The 25,054-nt window shown below is 32.2% G+C and overlaps 1 protein-coding gene across 1 annotated transcript in view; it reads right to left on the bottom strand.

Moving 5' to 3' along the window:
* Positions 1–1,760: 1,760 nt before the first annotated feature.
* LOC146540012 (uncharacterized) overlaps positions 1,761–25,054 on the bottom strand; it is a 36,040-nt gene continuing 12,746 nt past the window's right edge. The window contains exon 3 of the mRNA XM_085207818.1: positions 1,761–3,771. Coding sequence (XP_085063944.1) covers positions 3,467–3,771 — 305 coding nt within the window. The 3' untranslated portion in view covers positions 1,761–3,466. The remainder of the gene's footprint in view (positions 3,772–25,054) is intronic.

Raw genomic sequence — 25,054 nt, 5'->3', positions numbered from 1 at the left:
TTAGCTTTACGTTTTATTAAAATAGGAAGACCCAGTAAAAATATTTCTTTCTCCCACGTGAAATTTGAACCCACGACCACTGTTACTATAATTTATCAATATTTAGTATTTTCTGTTTGTCGCTTTGGTGTTGACTCAAAGCTCGGCCTTAACTTCCGCCACTCAACACACATTGCCATCAGATTTTAGAAAAATAAATCAATGGAATGTTTCACCAAACTCGATTTGTGCTTACCTTAAACGCTTTTATCGGTCAAAACAATGTCGTACAAGACGCAGTGGGCATCACAATATGAAAAATGATTCGCGACAGTGTTCTTTAATGCACGGTATCTCACATCTCGCGGTCGGACGTTACATTAATAACGTCTTGTAGTCATTGTGGTGTGGTGTGTCACAGGGTTTACGTTTACCTATCGTTTTGGATCTCGTGCTTTTTGTTATGTAAGTTAAACTTTTGAATGTACTTTTGTTTAGTATAATGGAATATTTCTATATATTGTTTTTTTTAATGTGAGACCGTCGTGCAGGGGCAAACGCGACGTTGTGAGTTCGATCCTCACTTGAGGGAATTAGTTATTACATCTTCATATTTTAATTTTTTCGTTCTGACATCATGGTGAAAGGCCCGGCGTTGAGTTGGCTATTTAATGGTGGTAAATGGGGAACGGAGTGTTTTCCCACTAGGTTCCCTCTGCTTGCTGTATGCGGGATACAGCGTGAAGCCTATTTATTTATTTTTATTTTTCTAACGTTTTCATATATCACATAATTTTATCTTTTAGTGTTTAATAAATACGGCACATAATGTGGGTATTCATATAAATAAGTAATGTAATGAGTTGGTACTTTTTTGCCAACATAGTCAGTTTTTAAGTTTTATTTTTTTAGCTTCACGCTATATTCCGCAAATACCTAGTAGGGTGGACAGATAGAGGGAACCTGGGCACCTTGTGCTAAAAGATTCTATTTCCATTAAGACACTTCTGTTCCTGACTCTCCACCGAAATCTGGAGAGTTCCATTTTCCTGTTCCTAGCTCCATCATAAGACTAGCTCGATGATACCATATTATTGAATTGTTACCTAAACTGCACGTTACAACTGCCAAGATTTATAATAATAAAATTATAGCAAGTGGTAAAATTCGGTTTCTTAACTTTGATTAATCAAGTTCATTAACATAGTTATTTAACTACTGCTGGTTTAAGAAAAGCTTAAGAATATTAATTGATTTGCAATTTTGCTATTCTATCAAACAATTCAGAATCTAAAAAGTCTTTTCATTTATTGGTAGTTTTCTCAGCTTAAAGGATAGCCGTCACAGCATATGAAGCAAAATATTCCGACAGAATGATTTATAGGTCCAGGCTCCGATATGCCCGCGACCTACAAACTAAAGCAACCTTCACATTTTTCGACTCTTTGTTGCCACGTGGTACTGGCGCCCCCTCGTTGGGTGTCATTGGTACTATCATTTATCATCACTCAATACGAAGGCGTCGAGCTGGCGGTTGCAGCGAATGTTTCAAATGAACTCAGATATTTTCCTTCTTTTCGTCATACTTTACTTATTTTACTGTTTAGGACTTATTTAGTATTTTTTTCTTATAATATTAAATTTTCAATTCTGTCCTCCAAAATTCACTTTATTGTTTCATACGTTTCGAACATTAACATTTTTGGAATTGTCATAGATAAATGAAAAATAATAATTTCAATTTCAGAAATGATTGACTGGTCAACAATGAAACTCATATCTATCTTGATAATTTATTTTATCATCTTCACCAATTTTTCAAATTTAATACAATTTATTCATACAATACAATAATTTAAATGATCATGTAGCATACTTCCCTAGAGCTCTCATTTTAACTGGAATGAACGATAAAGATATTTATTTATATTTATTAATTAGAAAGAAATAACACAAGTAAATAAACATTATTATACAAAAATAGGAGAATGGAGACATTTTAAATAATAGGCCACGTCCTATTGCACGATATAATTTACAATTTGGAGATATTTAGATGCTCAAGAAACAATGTTACTACTTTAAACAAATTAATTCACATCATCGAATTCCACAATGTGATAAACTACTATTTACAAACAAATAAATAAAGCAACAAACTAAACAGATTCAAAATCAAATCAAGAAGAATTAAGCTTGATAATTTATAAATTTCAAAATATGAAACGCAATTGGTTTTTTTACTAAAGAATAATTTTAACAAAATATCACAGCAGACCACGACATTTATATAAAGTTGTAACAAAAATTCAAGCAACAATGAGATGAATATATGTTTAACAGAAAATATTAAAGAAACACAGGTAACATTATAACATTACAAGGAAGAAATTAAAACTTTACACACTAACTACAATTTAAGTACATATTACAAATACGACATTAAGGATTCCAAAGTACTTAATAGTCATACGAATTATTTAATTGGTATCGTTGGTGGATTTAAAACTATTTAAAGATATTCTAAATAATTTTTTTTTTTTATGTTTCTATAATTAATATTTGTTATTTACAACTAAGAACAGGAACATAAAACAGTTCATCGAAAAAGTTGACACTATACGAATATATTAAACTTTTTTCGATATCTACTAAAGACAATTCATTTAATATTTACATTAAGAACAAATAACTACTTATTCACAGATTTCTATATTAACTGAGCTTGTATCGTGTTAAGTTCACAGCGTTTATAAAAGCCCTCGCTAATCTGTTTTTATTATTAATAGCAATGAAATGTTTAAAGTAAAATTATTAATATTCAACTTTCGTTTTTGAATTCGCCGAATTTTACCTTATCCCTGTACATTTCCGAATTTGTTATATTGGGAGACGGCTATTCTATACACTTAAACTCATTTTTGTGATTTTAATAGATCTTTGATTGTTTAAGACGTCCAGTCTAACAATCATGCCTAAGCTTAAATCTAACTAGCCATCACACTATTATTAAATATTATTTGTTATCTTACAATTTTAGGAATATAATGCAGATCAAATTATAGCTTATGACTAGGCAAAATTCTTTCTAAATCAACAACTTAACACAATATGCTGATCATTTTAAGAGAAATAGTTACTTTACACTTTAAATGAGAAATGTTCAAATTTATTAGTTTAATATAGAAAGTTCACTCGTTTCATTCACTTGGTTTTGAACTGAATTCTATCTTCAGTTTTTCATTTGAAGGTACGTTTCATGCACAAACACTTTTTTACTTAGAACACCACTGAATGTCACAATAACAAGTTCAACAAAAATTGTCTATATTTTAATAAATTTTTCGAACAGCGAATAACTGATCTAGTCTAGTCGCTGTAACATTCCATTACTTCGCGATGGTGTTACACACAACTCCGTTGGACAAACGGTCGACTATTTAGCTTAATAAATCAGTTATCCACTATTCGAAAAATTCCACTGATCCTATGCTGACAGATGGGCAAATTGGCTCGGGTGAAGGTCGAATTGGTAGGGATGGCCATACGGATTCATATGGTACGGCACTATGTTCATGGATGCCATCTTATGTTCCTTCTTCCACTTCATGCGCCGATTCTGGAACCAGATCTTGATCTGACGCTCGGTGAGACAGAGTGCATGGGCTATCTCGATCCGTCTCCTTCTTGTTAAGTACCGGTTGAAGTGGAATTCCTTTTCGAGTTCCAATGTCTGGTATCGGGTATACGACGTCCTTTGACGTTTTGTTTCTCCGTTTGCGTTGACTGTGCCTGAAAAAAATGAAGAAAATTTATTAGTTTCTTTTGCTTACAATATGATAAGTTTTTAGATTAAAATAAGGACCACTAATATAGAACTGAGTGCGCGTTTGAGCGCCAATGAATAGTTGGCTCGATCGATTTCGTGCCTTGCCACGCTTGCCCGATTGTGATGTACAGCTTGCGGCAATGCGCACGATTCAAAGCGAGATTCTGTTAAGAATTTATATAAAATATTCATTTTGATATATTGCTATAATTTATTATGATTCACGTGAAGAATAAAATATTATTAGAGCGATATTAATATTTTCGCTAGCAAAATTAAAATGGATTATGAAATGATATAGACGTAAGCTAAGGATTTAGAACGAGATTGAGACATAGTTTTATTATTAATATAATGTGTTGAGTGATTAATGGACAGAAGGGCTCAGTGATGGTGTGAACAGTTTTGGGATACTCCTAGTGCATGCCGCGCGGCGCACCTGTCACGGCACGTCGCCGGTACAGCCCACCACTTGGGTCTTGGATGGCCGCCAGTCCAGTCTTGATCGATACGCGGCCTGTCTGACTCTGTCTTCCAAATTAAACTGTGTCATTTGTTACATTTCTTTAAGTAGCCTCGACCACTAATGAATCGCTTTTAAAATAAGCGACTATTAACCGCGATGTTTATCAATTCTATTGACAACTTTAGAAATATGAATCATTAATCGACCTCACAACAAGGAATACCTGACGGTTGGATTTAGGGTTTTATATATAACTAAAGATACTTATCCGCGCACTCAATTTATCCCTTTCTTTTAACGTACCTTACTAAAAACCTAAAAACTTAAAAGAATACATGAATATTTGCGTACTATTAATATAATCAGAACATCAATAGATAAAAGAAAGGCGATGATAATAAATACGGCACAAGCGCTCAAACATCTCCCTTATACCGTCTAAACGTCAAACCCGCGTCAATAAAGATGTTTCAAAACCATAAATATTCGATGCCCCCGAAGTACTATAAGTGATGCTGCAGAGACCCTACGTGATTGAAATGTTACTGACAGTTCGATGCACAAACAACTGACTGACAGTATTATTTTACCATAATCCTTGTACAGACTCGAAACGAATGGACACAATACGAGGGCATATGAATTTCAATAAGAATTCACAAATATGGTGATTTTGATGAAATGCTTATATTAAGGAACCTATTTGAATTAGATATGATTAGGAAGTGCAGATGACTATAGATGGGTTAAAACACTCCTGAACAGGTATAAGCGATATATCTCAGTGACAGGAGAACAGCCTGTTACATTATTTTGCAATAGGTATATCAAGCATTGTAATGTGACGCTAAAGGTCCATTTATACTGTATATGGTCATTTTGTAATATTTTTTGACTCTATGTTATTCATACTGTAATGTTTTCAGGTAAAAAAAATATTTAAATATAATATATGGAATTGTACATGGTCGTATATATATTTAATATAATAGACATGTTGTATATTGTTATTTGGAAGAACCAATCAGCTCCCATAAAGATTAGAAATAAATATTAATTATTTTTTTCATGGGTACGTCAATATTTACATGATATTCCCAAAAAAAATAAATAATAGACGAAACCACTTAGTATTCCATTCATAGTGCGAGTGCCAGGAGTTTAGCAGTGTGAGAAGATCAGAATATAATCTGGGACTTGCGACTTAAGTGTAGCTTTAAGAGGCCTATTTAAATGCGCATGCGCATTTATCTTAATCATATCCTCAAATCAAATACAATATCAATCTGTTAAAATAAAATTCTTTATTTAATATCTTGTAATATATTTTATAACACAACGTTCCTAGCAAAATCTTCAACTTGTTTCACCTAATTTATGCTAAATTTTATTTTATATTACAAAAATATTTTAATAAAATAAATTATATGACATATAAAAGCAGAATCCTCTTTTATCTTGTGTCGGTAATTCTAGGTCACAAAGCATTTTATATTCCGTCTAGACATATTGCATGGTCGAATTTTAAATGAATGACATCGTATTACCTATGGATGAGTCTTAAAATTTGAAAACTAAAATAGTTTGTCTGGAGACGATTTCGGTCTAATATATGATTTTTTCTGCAAAATTACCTGAAAAATTACAGGTTCAGGAAAATAAGAATTGTACACTTCGTAAACTACTTGCAGGTAAGCTTTATAAATAAATGTTAGGTATATTGCGGCTCGATTTCTTCGCAAATTCAACGGAACTCAACGCCGTGCTGTCATGGGAATCGAACCCGTAACTAAACCTACAGACGTTTCACTGTGCCACCACCTTACGATGATTTGCTTCTATTGTATTTAAAAAAAATAAAAATATATAGATAGTATAGATGAATATATTTCTGGATACTTTTTTTCTTTAAGACATTTATTATTCTTAATAATTATTTTTCTTCATCATGTTGTCAAATTTTTATATACCTAACCTAAATACAAACATGAAATTAAAACCATCACACAAAAATATAAACATAAATCGCTTATACGCGACACCAATTATTATATTTTAATAACTATGCCTTAACTAAATCGTAACATGAAAAATGAATGCTGAAGTCATTCCAAATGTTTTTCTATCGAACGTATATCTTTCCATCAACATGGATAGTTGGGTAGTTAATAACGAGGCCTCAGTAATGCCAACATAAAAATGTTTAGTGATAAAACATCAAAGACGACATGAATAATGACATCTAGATGAGAACAGAATATATGTAATAAAAGTGCCACTTATGCTTTTATGGCTCTGGTCTTCTATGATCAGAGGAGGATAAGATGAGGCTGGTGGAGATTGTCTTCTTAATTTTTAATTATGCATGCTTATTTATGTTTAAAGAGAGAAGAATTAGTAAAATATTTTGATATTTATCTAGAGTAAAATATATTTTGTATCTGTTTTATTAGTCTTTGTAAAATTTCAGTATCGTTTCTTTTACTAAAATTGTTATTGCTTTTGTTTATTGTCAATAATAACAATAAATACATAGGCCTATTTAAAGCAATTAACGATTTATTGCTTTGAAGTATTGTAATTTAAAATGTTTCAATAAATAATCTATTGGTATTAAATATTCGCAAAATTTGGGTAGAAAGAGGGGAATTCAGTTTGTTCACACTACGACTTAGTTCTAATCTCACAAAAGATGCTCCTTTTATTGATTTAATTTATATTTTCCTTAAAATTTGATTATACGGACTTTGGTTATATATGGACAAACGTGCAGCTGTGCAGCAACACCATTGACTCCTATCTAAATCTATTTCGCATCTTCCGTCCCTACGTCATTTCTTTAAAATTTATTTAAATTAAATATAAAATTCCAACAAATATTACCAATAACACCTGAAAAATGGAATATCATTGAAACAAAAAAATATATGTTTCCAAGGAGTAAACATATGTACCTATAGCATCTGCCCATTACCATCAGTCGGTGCATCGTCAAGCAGGTCATCCCGCAATACAAACACATTTATCAGGAATAGCGGGTGAATTTTTATATTCAGATAGTCTAGTCGTTCTGAATTTTGAACTGGAATATTAAGAGCTAGGCTGGTATTTTTATTTTGTTGTTCGAAGATATAGATTAATAACTTTATAATTATAGGATATTTTATGTTTTTAGTACAATCCATCCATAAAACGTTTTAATTTTATATATCGATACATAAATGTTGTTATTAAATAAAAAAACATGAACCTATCTATTGAAATGATTCTACCAAGCAGTACCTACTTGCTATATGCCCATACTAGTAGTACATAGTAGGTTTACTCGTATATTTTTACCAGTTCGCACTTTTTCCCGCATTTATTAGAAAAGAATAGAGTTAAGACATCCTGCTCTACTTTTTCCTGCCCAAATGATATATTGCATTTCGAATAGCGGAATTTATCGCCTTGCTTTGCCAGGGCAAGAAAATTAAAATAATATTAATATAGTCACTTTCACAACAGGAAATCGAACTCACTGTAGATAGATTCTACTTCTCCTAGAACGTGTTAAAAATCTTTTAACATAAATTATTTTAAAATAAATCTATCTATATATAAACTTAAGTGTCATAAATATGTATTATATCAATTTATAAAAGTGGTGAAACAATTCCGATAGGTGTTCATACTTCATAGCCAGATAAAGCCCGCCCACTTTTAAGTCAAGACAGTATTGGCGTTGGCGTGCGTCAAATTGTTCGTTTGTACCGATGTAAATTTACATAGTGTTTTGAAATTATTAACCTACAATACAAAAGAGTAAAATTTATTATATAACACATAAATATAATAAATACAGATGTTTTTTTTTGGCGACTCTTTAAAAAAATTAAGAAAAAATACCCCTGACTCCATAAAGACTAAAAAGATAAATAAAAAATAAACCCAATAATTTATTAAGATTAACAGTTGGGCCCCTTTTTGATTTTACAGAGCTCCTTAGGAAGATTGGTCTTGGGAAACTTGGTCAAGCCTTTTGGTCTCTACAATGATACATGAACAAACGAACATACACAGGCAAATACATTACCATCCTTTACGTGGCGTATAAAACCTTTATAAAATACATTTTTTAGGTGTTTATATAATTAACGTTATGCAACATTTAATTTCTACCTACGTATTATTAAAAGTAAGTATTTTCTTTCACTATAACTACAAAGATATATAGAGAAAAGGTGTGGTTTGTACCGTTTAGGGTAATTATTCAAGCTCAGTAATTCCAAAAGGTCGTACCGCCAAACTAATCCCGCCTGCAAATAACCGCAGATATAGAACCTTCGTGTTAAAAACTATTGTAAAATGATATTTATTATCTTTGCTATTAAGTCCTTTTTATTGCTATAAGTCGGTGTCTAGCCAGTTTCTTACTTAGTTTTTTAATTTTTGTGTTGTCAATTGGTTTTTTAAATTTTATTATTAAATATACAAAAACCAATTATTATGCAATTAAATCGTTTAAGCTGATTCTGAGGTTAGCGTTAACAAACGCACAGATAAACAAATAATTATATACATTCTTTTTAAAATCATTTTTTTAGTTTCTATTACATTATTAAATGCTACCAACGACATTTTTTTCTTATATATCTTCCATGTCTTCCATGTACAGACAAACATCCGTTACCATTTTAATATAAGTATAGACTGACATTAAGTACGGTCAGCATTTACTTTCTTCAACCGGTTGATTAAACGAATGATCAAGTACTGGTAGTTACTTAAAAGGGAATCCGCTTATATCTGATTAAAGTCCAAACAAAACATGGCATTAAGAGTGAATTTGTTCGTGTAATATTAATCACGAAGTAGAATTATTAAGGACGCTAATATCTTGTACAGATTTACATAACGTGCAATAAATCTGCGCGGGCGCAGACGGCGCCGTTGATAAATTCCTATTGGTGCTCTTCGATAGTCTAATTTGAAGTGGCGATTTTGATTTGTGTTTTATCTGTTTAATATATAATAGTTGTTAGAATATTAGATTTTAGCTGCCATATGTATTTTATATCTATTTTAGATTAGAAATTATGGTTTAATTTCTTTTTGTTAAATGTAAGAATGACTTGCAATAAATATATTCCTAGGACTATAGTCTTTAAGATATATTTTTATATCTGTTGTCGGCTGTACTGAAGTATATCTTAAATTACCATATTTGTAAAAGCACATGTTTGCAGGTCAGATCTATAGATTAGTAAAAAACAATTGTATAATTGTTACTCTTTATTTATCTGCGTAATTTTTCAGTATTTATATTTGTATAGAACATAGTTTTTTATTACTTTTAGTTTAAGTACATGTGAGATTTAGTACGTCTTAATTCTCCGTTTTCGACAGAGAATTGTGTTAGTGGACATAAAAATGATTCAAATTAGGAATAATTGAAAATAGTGATTCTCTATATTTATTTATTGTAGGAGAGAATTTTACCTATACGATAGGTGTATGAATAATTTTGTTTAGTATTATCTATCTCTTTATTTGAACTGGCAATGTAAAGTAGGGATATGGGTGGGTCCCGCCACAGAAGGCACGCATGTATGTCACGTGATGACGTAATGCATTTTATATAATTAAGATATTATATAAGAGAAAATAATTTTGTATGAAAAAAAAAGTTACGTTTTTGTATTACCTTTAGAATGTACGTAAAAGTACCTAAAAAGGTACGTAAAAGGTACCTAACCTTTAGAAGAGAGTAAATTTTATACAATTAATTGTATACGATTAATTCTTAAAAGACTTATTAATAGTAATGAAATTTAAAATCCTTAGCTTAATATATCTACATTCCTTAAATTCAAGTTTCTGCAAAAATATTATATAAACAATAAATTTAACTAAATATCAATAAGGAACTAAACACAATTTCCATCACATTTAAAATCAGTACTTATATTTGTTTTATATAATAAAAGACCCACAATCCATAAAAAATGTTAATATTTAAAGTTTAATTAAAACTAAAGATTTTGAACGCACCGCAAAGCGGCCGTATCCACAATTACCATCGATGTAAAACCGGTTTAAATTTAAAAAATATAGCTGGTAAATGATGCCATAAATAAAAGTTAATAGTACGCACGCCCAGACCGAGTCATGTGCGGAAAGCTAATTGAATATTAATTTTATAATAAATATCTGGTCGGACCACTCTCCGTGTGATACCTCGTACCTATAGCCTGTAGTCTTTTATTTATAACTTATCTGTGGCGTATTATCGATTTATTTTTACATAAACACTATATTTAACTAAAGAATATAATTTTGCAAATTTTTAAGAAATTATAGATACGTGTTTTTAAAGTTGATATTTTACTGTTAAATAAATTTTAAAGAACAAAAACGTATTAATTTGTAGTTAATTTTTAGTTTATTTCTACAAATCTTTAAAAAAGACAAATGTAAAGCGAAACCAAAAGAAAAACACTATACATTAACAAAAATAAATTAAACATAACTAAGATAAAAACATTAATCAACCGAATATAATGGCTTGAGTATCATGAGCAAGCAGCGACCGCATATCGTTTTAAGAAATCTAGTAAAGTGTTCAACAGGTTTGAATCTGATCCAATCCAATTTTTAAGTAAAAGTGCATCAGGTTCCCTCAGAGATCGTCCATTGGCGGCGAGCATTACAAACACCTTCCGTTCCTTGTAATTTATTACTTTTATCTAGAACAGAGTCGCGGTCACTGAATACAAACAAACGACATTTGAGACAAGAAGACAAATCGACCGATTACAGTACCGTACCTGCCTGGTGGGTCTGGGCCATGCGAATCTTTAATTTTTTTCAAACTCATTATTACTCCTTTTGAAAGAAAGTAAAAGTATAATAGACCAGCCTATGTGCCATTAGTAGATCGATTATTTTAACAATGACTAAGAAAGTCTTTCAGTTCAACAAAAAAATATTGCGAATTCAATACATAGCGACCTTGTGTACGTCACGGTTTCGCAACATGTAGGTAGTTTTGCACTAAAGTGATTTATCGTTCGTAAAGAGATGATTGTTGTTAGAATTTTAAGCTATATTGTTTCAAAATACCACTTGCGGTGAATTGGGAACAGAGTTTATACAAATTTTAAGTAATTCCACGAACTCTTATATGGGAAGTAGAGTAGAAACTGTAAGTGCGAATGCTTGTGGGTTCGATCCCCATTCGAGGAAATGAAATATTTATTTAAATTTATATCAGCATTTCTTTGCTCTGGAGGCCCAACGAGGCGTTGAGTTCCACCATTCAGCACGCAATACCTCCAGAATTTAGCGGAAAGTAAGGACCGAAGTGTCTTACCACTTCCACTAGATTCCTTCTAATATAGAATTTAAATAATTTAAATGACGTTTAATTCTGTTTTCTCTATAAATAACATCTGTAAATGTTATATCCTAAGTATAAATATCGAATGTAAAGGCCTCGAAGTTCACGAATGTTAATGTGCGCTATAATGGGCCAGGAATAGATCGTGATATCATAATAGTTACACGTTGAATAGCTTAACTAACATATAGAGACTTCACGTTGCAAATTTAGATTAATTAACGCATGCTTTAAAGGTTAAGTTGACAAAAGAAATATTTGTATATGTATTGTATTGTCGTAGTCTGTTTATAATTAATGTTATCAATGTCCTTTATTAATATTATAAATTTTGCGTTTTTTCTACTAACGACCTAAACGCGGCTTCTCCCGCTTAAACTAATACAAAATCCAAATGAAATTATACAAATTCTTCATATAAATTGTAACCCATATGTTATTCTGCTGTATAAACTACAGCATACTATTCCGTTGTAAAGTTTCATCTAAATTCGTTCAGTAGTTTTTGCGTGAAAGTAGAACAAACATCCACTCTTTCAAATTTAATATTAATACACATTAAAAAACTATCTTCCGCAAGGAGTTGTCTAAACTGATATGAAGGCACAAATGTAGACAAAATAAAAAAAAAATACAGTCGAATTGATAACCTCCTTTTCTTACAGAAGTCGGTTATAAAATAAAAAAAATCCGCATAGTTAATACGGATATACCAGCTCTAAGAAAATAAAGAAACTCGCGTTTATCAATATCATGGGTTAATTTACGACTAGATAAAGGCCACTACACGGCAGCCGCGGTACCGCCGAAAGAAATCTCCATACAAAACATTAGTCGTCAGTGTTGAGGGATTTATGCGACGTGGCCTGCGGAGTGCGGTGTATACACTCTCTGTATATTATTATAGTGACACCGACTAATTTGTTGGCCGACTGATGAGCCAAAAGTGGGGAAAGAGATGGTTTATGTTTGAACATCGGTTGGATAAGTTTGGTAAAAAAATTGGGTAATATTGGCTTTGGTATTGATTATATGTAATTAAAGGATTAAATTAAATCAGCTTCACGCTGTATCCCGCATATAGCAAGATAAACAAAAATACGAGTTAAGACACTCCGGTTCCCCACTCTCCGCCGAATTTTTCGAGGCATTGCGTATTAGTTGAATGGAGTAATCATTTATTTTCTTGAGTGGGGATCGAACCCATTACCGTCGCGTTACAGTCACCTATCCTTTGGAGAAATTATATATAGATTTTTTTCTCTAAAATTAACCTTAGCACAGATCATATCTAATGAATTTCAAATACTAAGCATACGATCCGTATAACAGAAACAATCAAACTCACAAACGTTTCCTTTGAAGATAAAACGATTCTAACAGTTAAATAACTAGAAATTGAATCACTAGTGATTTATAAACCGATTACAGAGTATCACATCTACTCTATAGGATTTTTCATCTATGGATTAAATTAATCTAAGGTGCTTTGCGCGAGCGCACCGACTGACGGGTCGCACCCGCGCCTCTTCTCACGCAGACAGAAACATGGGATACTGCCAACACGACAAAAACAAGTCGGTAAACACTGTAAGTGCGGTTCTTAGAATAATTGCATTTAAATGTAATAGGATTATTTACATTTAATTTGCTATGATATATTGAAAATTGATTTTAATAATAAGTTTCTAGGGAAATATTTATATTTATACAATAATGGTTTAACCTGTCTGATTAAATAGCTCGAGGTTGACTACACTCAAGGAAAGGGCATTTAACTTCCCGGTTATACCAGCGTAGGCACCGATGAGGTAGTGTCAAGACATTCCGTTCCCACTCTCCGCCCGATCTTCGAGTCTTGGATAATCTATATATATAAAAGGACTTGTCCTCACTGACTGAGGTAAGACGCACGCACAGCCGTAACCGCTGATAGTAGAAACGTTAAATTTGGACAAAAGTTTACTTTCGTAATCTGGACATCCACTAAGAAGGGATTTTGAAAAAATTTAACCCTAAAGGGGTGAAATAGGGGTTGAAAGTTAGTATGGAAAAAAATGTAAATCGGTACCGATTCTTATAAAATTTGAAATTCAGACTCTTAAAAGTATTTAATTGAACACGTGTTTCATGGTTTTCTAGAATTCTTTCCATAAGGGTGCAAATAAGGGGTTGTAAGTTTGTATGGAAAAATTCTTAAATCGCCACCGATTTTTATAAAATTTGAAATTTAGACTCTTAAAAATATTTTATTGAACACTTGTTACATGGTTTATTAGAATACACCCCTAAATACGTAAGCGAAGCTGCGCGCGTCCGCTAGTATAATATAAAAATATCAGTCAATAAGCAAAAGCCTACAAAGCATGTTAAAAGTGCTTTCCATTAATCCTACCATTAAAAACAATAAAGTAGAAAGTTCCAATTGAATATAAATTAAATTTTACACAGTATAACAGCTTAAACTCTTCAAACATTATTTATAACCAGGTTATCCCCTAATATTAGTCCCATATTACGTTGTATCTTAGTAATTTCGTAAATCGGGGGCGTTCCATCCTGACGTGAAACGAACGGCTTGCAATCGTCGCGTAAGACATTTCAAAACAAACTGATCTTCGGCCGTCAGTGTTTGGACGTGTTTCTCGCGGATTCCCTGTTTGAACATGTTTTGACTGTCTGGATAGGTGGATAAACTTTGTTTCTAATATACTTTGTGATATAATTGAGGTTTATAGCTTTTGGTATGGGTTTATTATAGTTTGTTTATAATGGTGTTGGTGGTATGTTAGGTAATTTGTGTAGTTTTAGTATTTGGTAAGAAATTTTGAACGTAGCGGGAACGTAGAGGCGCGGGTTCAAATCATTAAATTTTCTAAAAAGTATTTGTTACTTTATAAATTAACCTTTATTTTATAATAAACTAAAATTAAATGTAATTTAATTTTTTTATAATTAACTCATTTATAATGATGCAAAAAATCATTTTTTTATATCGGGATTCAGGGATTTTAATCTTGAGGTCTGACTCTTAACTCTATTCTGACTCTTAATAAAATTTTAAGTACTTACAGTAATATACGTAACAATTCTTAAATTTAAGATAGGTAGGTAATAATAGAAAATATAATAATATATATTTACTTTAAATAAAAAAAAATTAAATCAGCTTCACGCTGTATCCCGCACACAGCAGGGCAATCAGAGGGAACGTAGTGTTAAGACACTCCGTCCCATATTCCGCCAAATTCTTAAAGCAGTGCGTGTTGAATGGCGTAACTCAACGCCGTGCTTTGCCTCGACTCCACAGCGAAGAAATTTATATTTTCAAATTAAAATAAACATTTCATTTTCTCGAGTCGGGATTGAACCCACAACCGGTCGGGCTTATAGTCACCAGGCCTCAAAAGTAGTTTAATATAAATATGTTTACAAAATCATTAACAAGCACGAAATAAAAATATTTTTCATCATAAAATATTAACAAAATACACCAAACCAACTTTCCTTATCACGTACCTACCAACAGAACTACACCCAAATTGTAGCCGGAAATCGAACGAACACTATTAATCAAACCATCAATCTGATATCGGCGTTTTAATTGCACATTGTGTATTACGCTTTAAAAGCGGGGAAAGCAAACGCAAAGATATTTTTTTCCATATAATCATTAATAACTGTCGTTTTGTTACGTCGGAGGCGGCCCCACCGCGGGGAAGTATGCGGGAAGTTCACAATTGCGCTGTCGATGCCTTTGTTTACAAGTTTTGAATTAACATCTATTACTTACTATTAGGAACAGGATATTGCTTTTACTGAATAATGTTAACATGGTTGGGATTAGTGTGACATTGTAGCTGATGTGGAAGATTCTCGTGTAGACCAATTGTTGTGCTTATGTTATAGATAAGTATATAAATTGTATATAATCTAAGGCTAGGCTAAGCTTAAAAGTATATAAATCATGTTTACCAATTTTGTCACTTTTTAACCGATTTTATTTTGTTCATCATCAGCTTCACGCTGTATCCCGCACACAGCGGGGTAGGCAGAGGTCCGTTCCCCACTTTCTGCCGAATTCTGAAGGCATTGCCTGTTGAGTGGCAGATCTCAACGCCGCGCTTTGTCTCGACACCAGAGCGAAGAAATGGAAATATAAACGTAAATAAATATTTTACTTCTTCGAGAGGGGATCGAATCCACAACCGTCGCGTTACAGTCACACCCTTGTGCCGCTGCGTCACGACGGTCTCAGTTTACTCATTTTGTTTAGTTAAATCTAATATTCGGGCCTTTTTTCAGGTTACTTTAAATTAGTCGTCACTTTCTAACAGACCATAATAAAGTAGGATAGAGAATACCCTAATATTAACACAAAAAACTAGTTTTTGGTGATAGTTAAAGTTTAAGTTTAAGTTCAGAAAAATTTTAAGCAACTTCAACATTTTTCTGCAAAGTTGTTCAAATAATACAGTATTGATCAGACGTTCAGGAATTAATGAAGTGGCCACGTCGACCCCCGTCACATGCTGTCGAGCCCTGGCCCGACTTCATGACCTTTCACAGGAATGTCTGCGAAACGTGTGGGCTTCTCTAATAGTCTTATGTTCTGCGCCTACATACTATATTAAATATTTAATTGTTACAAAATGTTCATATTGTTACTTACATGTATTATTGAATTTATTTGAAAAACAAACTATAAATTCATAAAATTTATTTCGAACGAAAAATCTTTCTTATATTTGAATTTTATTTTATGTTTTCCGACAACAGTTTCAAGATAGCAAATAATAATTAAACACTTTGGAAAACATATGAAGTATCCTTATTAAAATTTTACAAATCCAATTATAAAAGCATTAAGATATAATAACTTTTTTATATATCTAGATGTTTTCTCTAGAATAAGACTACCTTAGCAAATGGGATCCCACAACCGAATGTCGATATAAAAAACCACCAACGAGAGACTTATGTAGTAAATCTACACCCAAATTGCATGTTTTGGCTATACTTAGAACACAATGTACGGTAAGTATCTTCGTTATCATTATTGAATCTGCTCACCTTAGAAATATTAATAATATTTAACACTAGCGACCCCCTTGCGGCTTCGCCCGCTTTTACTACTGGATTATTCATATAATGTGTGTTTGCAAAGCACTTAATATAATGTGAAAATTAATTAAACCCTAATGCAACCCGCATTTTCGTAGTTTCAATAAGGATTTTCCAATTGTTTTACACAGCAAGGATTTTTTAGTAGGTACCGTAATTTTAAATCTGTGCTACTAATCTTTTCAAGTACTTATTAAAATATATTTAAATGACTATTTTTAGATAGTTAAATGACTATTTTTAAACGGAAGAAATTATAAACAAAAGCCTACCTACTAATAACTACTACAAAAAATATATCGCGCTGAAATAATACATTCAACTCTAATTATCCAATACGTGCAAACGCATCTAAATCTTCGTTGCTATAAAGGCAGGCGGGTTCTTTTTTTGCTTGTGGTTAATGCTGAAGAGGGTATTCTGTCCCTGATGAAAAGCAAGCACTACGTGGCTGCCTGTGAGGAAAATTAAATAGAATGCATCGGCCGGGAATCAAACACGGGCCGCCCGCGTGGCAGGCGAGCATTCTACCACTGAACCACCGATGCGTGTAAGGCAAGCGGGCACGGCGGACGCATGGCGAGTGGCGAGCCGTTTCGCAGCAAGGATTTTTTGATATTGTAACAACTTCTAAAGTACTTATTAAAATGAAAAACAGTAAAGACAGTTTTGATCTACATTAAATGGTCAACGTAACTAATGTACTTATTTATATGCTGAGAGTAAGGGATAAGTAAAACTTGAGTCGATACTGCTGAAGTGTCAACGACGTGATGTGTCAACAATTAAATGCGTTTTTCTCTTAAACTATTCGCAATTTCGAAATTGTGTAAAAAGCAAATTTTATCTTCGTTTAACGTAGAAAATTAATAAAGTATTTTAAAGGATAAGGATTAATACCATTATGGAAAAATATCCCTCACAATAAAAAATATATTGAAATTATTATTTTTAGACATAAATATGATCACTACACGTTATCCTTAAAAGATAAAAATATGCTCTCGCGGACTTTTTTGTAGATCTCATTGAGAGGAACAATACTCCAGTACATTTTTTTCATGTAGTACTTACCATTAAAGCAGCGCATGCGCGAAATTGTCTCAGCGGCTAGGACTTTATTCATATTTTTCGTATTTATGTTAATTTACATAAGAATGTACAAATAATAAACTATATATAAACCTTCTACGAAAAATACTCGACCTAATGGTGAAAACCGCAATAAAATCCGTTGGGTGGTTTAGAAGAAGAAGAGTTAGAAACAACAGACAGACACGAAAAGCGACTTTGTTTTATAAGATATAGGATGACTACCTATACATTTACATATATTATTTCATATTTTATATCGAAAATAAGAATATGAATATTGTTTTTCAAACTGTCAGATTTTGTGTTCGTGTAATGGACAAAGCAAAATTATTTCTGTTTCTTAGCACTGCATTGTGCCAGCGTCTGTTACATTTACTCACGGAGCCCACGCAAACGTTACTTTAGTCCACAAGTATAAGTTTTAATATCCACTGCGTCACTCCTCAGAGTCCTGACTATCGAGGGTTTCTGGTTGATCGACACAGCTTCGCTAAAGTCGTCTTTAGACTATTTAAATTCCAGTGCGGTTCGTTGCGTCGCTGGTTTATACGGTGCCGTTAATTTTAGAGAAATTGAACTAGGGATGCTATTGATTTTCCTTTGTTAGTTCTTTGATTATGGACTTTTTGAAAATAAATTGAGAATTAAGTTATTTTCCAAATGAAAAGAAGATTTAGTTTAAGTTGTCTTATTTTATTAATTAATTTTATTACAATTGCTTGATTTTTCTACATAAGCACAATTATACTTGACCTCGTGACTACTGGATGTTCACTTTTTCCTTATTTAGATGGATTTAGGAGGTTTCCATAAAACAACCATTGGCATGCTAGGTAAAGTTGGGACATAAATATTGAAAATAGAAACATATCCTCGAGTGATCCATGATTTGAGTCCAAAACTATTTAATGAATTCACTAATTTTGATACTAATGTAATAAGAATATAAAAAAAAACCTAGAAAGAAAAAAAGAAAATATCTTTTTTGTATATATTCATTCCCCCGAGCGGGAATCGAAACCATAACCGTCGCGTTCCAGTCTCACGCTTCTGCCCCTGCGTCACTACGCCCTAAAAATCTTCTATTAAAGTCCATTGTTTTACATCTTAGTGAGTCAGTAATACGTATACATTTAATCTTGATAGGCGGATTTACTCAGAAGCTAGTAGGTGACTACTATGATGAAAACTTCTTCTTTTTTCTTCCAGGAATTCCTCTATGTGTATGTATTTACATATAGTATTTAGCAATGAAATCAATTTTAAATAATATAAGATATACTTTAAGGCACTTAAAACTATATGCGTTTTTATTAAGATGATATCTCCCATCCGGCGCTGGCGGACCACACGTCTTTGAAGCGTAGAGAAGAGAATAATGAAAAATACAAAACTAAATTAATTTGATGAATTTAATTACATCAAGCTGTAAAGCAGACGTACACGACCGCTGACAGCTGTTTTGACAGCACCGATATTAATTGTGTCGTTCATGTCGTTAGGGCATCACCCGGCTCTTCCGTTTCTCTGTCATTAATAAAAGCGGCAATAGTAGGAATATTTATCAATGGCATAATCGATACAGAAACAATTATAACCGCATCCATCAAAACGTTCAAATCTGAAGGTGTTTCGAACTTACACTTTTCAATTCAACAGTCAACTCTGTCTCGTCTCACTACAATTCATATTCAATTGTAATACGCTTGAAACTTAAATTGAATCTTATATCATTTGTTTAAGTTAGAAATTCCATTGCAATAAGGTGTAAGGTACAGTCGGTATCAAATAACATTAACATTCTTATCTGCGGTCTGTCACACAGCGAGCACATCAAAGTTCGAAAGTGAAGATTATAATTAATAGTCGATGATACACGAGGATCGTAAACAAAAGCGGTGATAAATGGATTAAAGCCTGTACTAGATAATAGGTACTGTGGGTTGTAAATCGTTTCGTAAGCGGTCACTACGTATTTTGGGCTAATGACCGACTCGTATCGAAATAGTGTCAAATATTACGTTTTTTCATTTATAACAGGATGTCATGACACCAATGTTAGTAGATGATCAATATTGCACAATTATTTTATATTAAAAATAAAAATAAAATCAGCTTTAGATATTTTTAACATAATTAATTTACACGAGAAGACAGTATCTTCTAAAAACACAGCAATGGACAAAGTAAATGTCAAACAGTCGAAAGCTTTAAATCAATTTTATTTTGTCTGCGAGTGCGAGCAAACAGATATCACATTTTCAAATGATATATAGTGTCTAGTACATTATAGTTTATAAAGCGCGATGTATTTTATTACGACACATCATTAGGTAGTGATTCTATTCTCTCTATTATTTTATTGATTACGTATGACGATAAATCGTTGTGGGCCGTTGATATCGTGTGAATTGGGCTAATGGTTGTATAATCTTTATTACGTGTCTTCACTTGTGATTTTATTATTATTTATTATTAAATTTAGTTTAGTGAAATGTGTATGTTTGTTTTACTTTGTGTTTATATATACGTAACAATTAGTTCGTTATTTTAGGATATATTTATACAGTAGTCAAAGAATAAATCGACTGCCAAGTCATAAAATTCATTAACATTGTTGAAAAGATGCTAATGATATTTTAAAAACAATAAAATTAGTATATAACGGCCATAACGATGTTTTATGTGATAATATCACAAATTTATTATATGTAGGTATACTAAAGCCAACGTTCATAACCACTTATACCTACAGTCGTAACTCTTAAAGAAACGACCTCAACACGTGTGGTTCCAAAATCAAATTAAAATCGTGTTTTATAAGATCGAGTGGCGGTTATGGAAATTTATGACTATATTACCTGCGCCGGCGCATCGACAAAAAGCTGGTTCGCCTCAAATTATTTATGGTCAGCAAATGATTATAGTTTACGATCGTTTTACTGAAAACGCCTCTGGCGAAACACCGAATAAATAAGCTACGGCCAAAATGTCTCATATCACGATAACATGCCAGAATGTCTCATAATATAAGACATTAGGTGATGTTAAGAAATAAACGTTTAAAATAGCATAATAGCAAAAATAAAAGAAAACTATGCGTAAAAGAAATTCGAAATTAAAGGCAGGACGCACACAGAAATATGTTGACCGCAAAACTAAAAGAAATAAATCAGACAGATGACAATTTAAAGTGGTTAACCCACTAACTGTGACCATTTTAGATACTTTGATCCGATCTCGTCGAGACCAAACCTGTGGTCATAAAAATTATGATATCTATTATCTATTTCTATTGTATTAAGGTCTAATTTTGATTGGACGAATTTTAAATTGTGGGTGTTTGTTCTACAGTGTTTAGAGTCACCGTAGAGATTTATGTTTTTATTTAAGAATTAATGATATAGTGTGAGTAATAGCCGTTATGCTAATTTCAAATAATCTGAGCTCGTAAATATAAATAAGGTGGTATCGGTTGTAGAATGGTACTTAGCTCGTTTTGTTAATATTGATATTTTTTTGGCGATATGTCAGTTGTGGGTTCGATGCCCACTCGAGGAAATAAAATATTATTTTTTTTATTTTCTCGCTCTACTTACGAGGTAATCCGCGACGTTGAATTCGCCACTCAACAAGAAAAGTGAAAAATGTATCAATAGAAGTGTCTCGATTGGAACAGAGTGCCTTAGCACTAGAACTCCAGGGTCCCTCTGTCTACACTACTATGTCTACAGCGTGAAGAGTAAAAATATATGTTCTTATACTTGTATCCATTAAAGTCATAAATATTGTATAGGTAAAAAGTTTAATTCATTTTTAATTGAACATTAAATATTGATTTATCGGTTTTTTGCTAAGGTTCTAATATATTAACAAAAAGTACGTTTTAAAAATTCTATTTTACCTCAAACCATTATATTTATTTTTCATTATAAGCAATATAAATATCTTAAACAATTTGCCAAAATCACCGCACCTGGCGCCGCGCCCCTCTATACTTTACGATCTGTTAAAAGTCTGACTTCGATGCCCAAATTAACACGGACTAAAAATGAAATTTCAACCTCATAAAAAAAATAAGCGAAAGAAAATAAAAGCTTAAAAAAGGTCCACGTCAAAACATTTGATTGTATTAATATTTATAGACATCGAAACGCTCCAGGAAAGGCGTTCTCGAGATGAAGAAAAAAAGACAGACAGACAGTTCTGTGCTTGAGTATACCGCGAATCTTTTGTTGTGGGGATATTTATGATGTCGAAAACAATTGCACAGTTACTATTATATCAAGTATGACAGCAATAACTGTATCAGTTTTTTGTCGTAAAATGAAGATGTTAACTCAATTTTATATCAATAGAAGCTTTGTAGGGAACCTTGAATTATTCGATCTGTGTTATTATTTAAAAATATGTTATTTCTATTATAATAATTTATAATTAAATTAGTACTGTGTGTTGACAGTTTAAATGAATAAGATTATTTCTCAGTTTCAGGCAGAAGTAGAGACTGTAGTGTCTCTACTTACCTACTTGTTAGAATATGGCATGTTTGCTTTTGGTTTTAAATGTAAGAGTAAACTTTCCTTTTTTTCTGTCATTCCCTATGAATTAATTTATAAAAATATAGAGAAAAATATTAAATTGCAAGAAAAAAAAATCTGAAACGACAATTTCAATAATATTCTCTAGCAATATGTTTTAAATATTCAGTTACAATTGTTTCTTTCATATAAACACACTAAATACATAACTAGTTCCCTAGAAATCTCAAAGCATCCAAGGTTATAAATTCTATATTAAATGGCATATCTCTCTCTCTCTCTCTCTTCACATTCCACTCAAAGCTGCACTTCATTTACAGTAGTTTAAAATATACTATAGTGACCTTTGCGAGAGTACGTACTGCCGTTTCGGATTCTTACATTGCGGTGTTACGGATAATTTACGTTATCAACGTGCCGCATCTTAATGTATGGGCGACGTTAACGTTTTCCCATGTGTTGATGAAATTACGTGTTTTTTTTTTGTTTTAAAGCTTTTTTTAAAGTTTTATTATAATTTGCTTAATGATTTTTTTTTATTTTTTAGGTCATAGCCTATAGCTGTTGTAGTGGACATATATATTATATTTTTTCATTGTAAATTAACGCCTTAATATACTCACTGACCTTTATAAAAGAAAGCAAATAATTTATCATAGTTGTTATTATATTAAACCGTTCATCGTTGTCGTTCTAAAAAAAGAATATTCCTATATTTTTCATTCAAAAAAGAGTTTGTTCCTATATTTTTAAATAACATTGTAGTGTAATTTATCATGAAGTAAAGGTTCTGTCGTCCCTAATAAATAATGTAATATTTATTGCAAAAAGTTTTATAGTGAACTTTAACTTAACAACTTCTTTAATTGTTAATTGCTAAAGCCGTCGCGGCGCAGGGGCTCAAGGGTGTGACTGTAACGCAACGGCTGTGGGCTCTATCCTAGTGTTAAGGCACCCTGTTCCCCACTTTCTGCCGAATTCTGGAAGGATTGGGCAGATGAATGGCAGAACTCAACGCCACGCTATGCCTCGACACCAGAGCGAAGAAATGGAAATATAAACGTTAATAAATATTTCACTTCCTCGAGTGGGGATCGATCGATCCTTGTCCCACTATGCCACGAGGGCCTCAAGAATTTTCATGATGATAAAATATAGTATATAATATACGAGTGGTGCATATCGATTGAAAACATACCTAAAGCAAGTGAGAGACAATTATAAAGAATATTAAAACCGGTTATGTGAATAATGACGTAAGATGCCTATGCTAATTTCTGAGTACGAATTGCGGTTACCTAAGACCATCTACACACTTTAGTAATATAAATCAAATTAAATTAAATCAGCTTTAGGCTGTATCCCGCACACAGCAGGGTAGGTAAAGGGAACCTAATGTTAAAACACTCCGTTCCCCACTTTCCGCCGAATTCTGGAAGCATTGCAGGCGTGCTGAGTGGGAAGACCCAACGCCACGCTTTGCCTCGACGCCAGAGTTAAATAAATATTTAATTTCCTCGAATGGGAATCAAACATACAACCAGTCGTGTTTACAGTCACACTTTCTACCTCTGCGCCACGACTGGTCTCTAAAGTAATATAATATGTATGAGTATAAGCGAATCCTTATAGGAATCTTAATCAAAGTCCGCGCGTCGACATGGGTTATTGAAGCGAAATTAAAACGGGAACATGGTGTTCATTGTACCTCTTATATATTTTAATTGAAATGCTGGCATAGGGTAATTAATTTATTTTGCTCTCAATAATTTATTACATATAAATAATAAATAACTAGCAATTTATTAAATATGTAAGTATATGAAAATTGTATTTATCTTATGATAGCTATTTCGCGATTATTTCATTTATGATTCATTTATAGAAAGTACTATTTAATTTGTGTTATTTTACTAAGGTACTTGTCACTAAGGTTTTCACTTGTAAAAAGCTGAAAATACGTTCTTTTATTAATATTTTTGAAACATACACTAAAAACCTATTTTGGTAAATAATAATTTAATTTTTTTGACATAATAATAAAAATTTAATGTTATTAGTACCTAATACTCAGTTAAACATAATTAAACGCCTATTTACTCAAATGATTGATGTTATAGTAATTGTTCAAGGCTCGAGTAGGTAGACGATAAGATGCCTTTTAGAGATATTCATCTGAGCTATGCCTTATCTGGCACAAATCTGTGTCCAAGAAGGCAGTCATTAATAATTATAATATACTATTAAATAATTTCTATTTATATTAATTTTGATTTGTTGTCAGATATGTACAATTAAGGAAAACTAAGATGATCTGAAATGCCTATAGTTATAATAACGTTACAGCGTTGAGTTCCGTTACTCAAAAAGTAAGAGACGGAGCCTTAACACTTGGTTCCCTTTACCTTTCCCGCTATGTGCGGGGTAGAACTTGACGTAGCGTGGTCATTATCCATACCTATATTATAAATTCGAAAGTAACTCTGTCTGTCTGTCTTTTACGCAATCAGGGCCAAACCGCTAATTCAATTCTGATAAAATACTCATATAGAGATACTTGAGGGTCTTGGGATAAACATAGGATACTTTTTTTCTCATATTTGTAATATTTTCGATATATACCAATATAGTAAAATACT

The sequence above is a fragment of the Heliconius melpomene genome, chromosome 3 (assembly GCF_056956725.1).
Source record: "Heliconius melpomene rosina isolate 202511_hmr_F chromosome 3, ASM5695672v1, whole genome shotgun sequence".
Taxonomy (NCBI): Eukaryota; Metazoa; Arthropoda; class Insecta; order Lepidoptera; family Nymphalidae; genus Heliconius; species Heliconius melpomene.
This window is presented reverse-complemented; position numbering and strand designations above follow the sequence as displayed.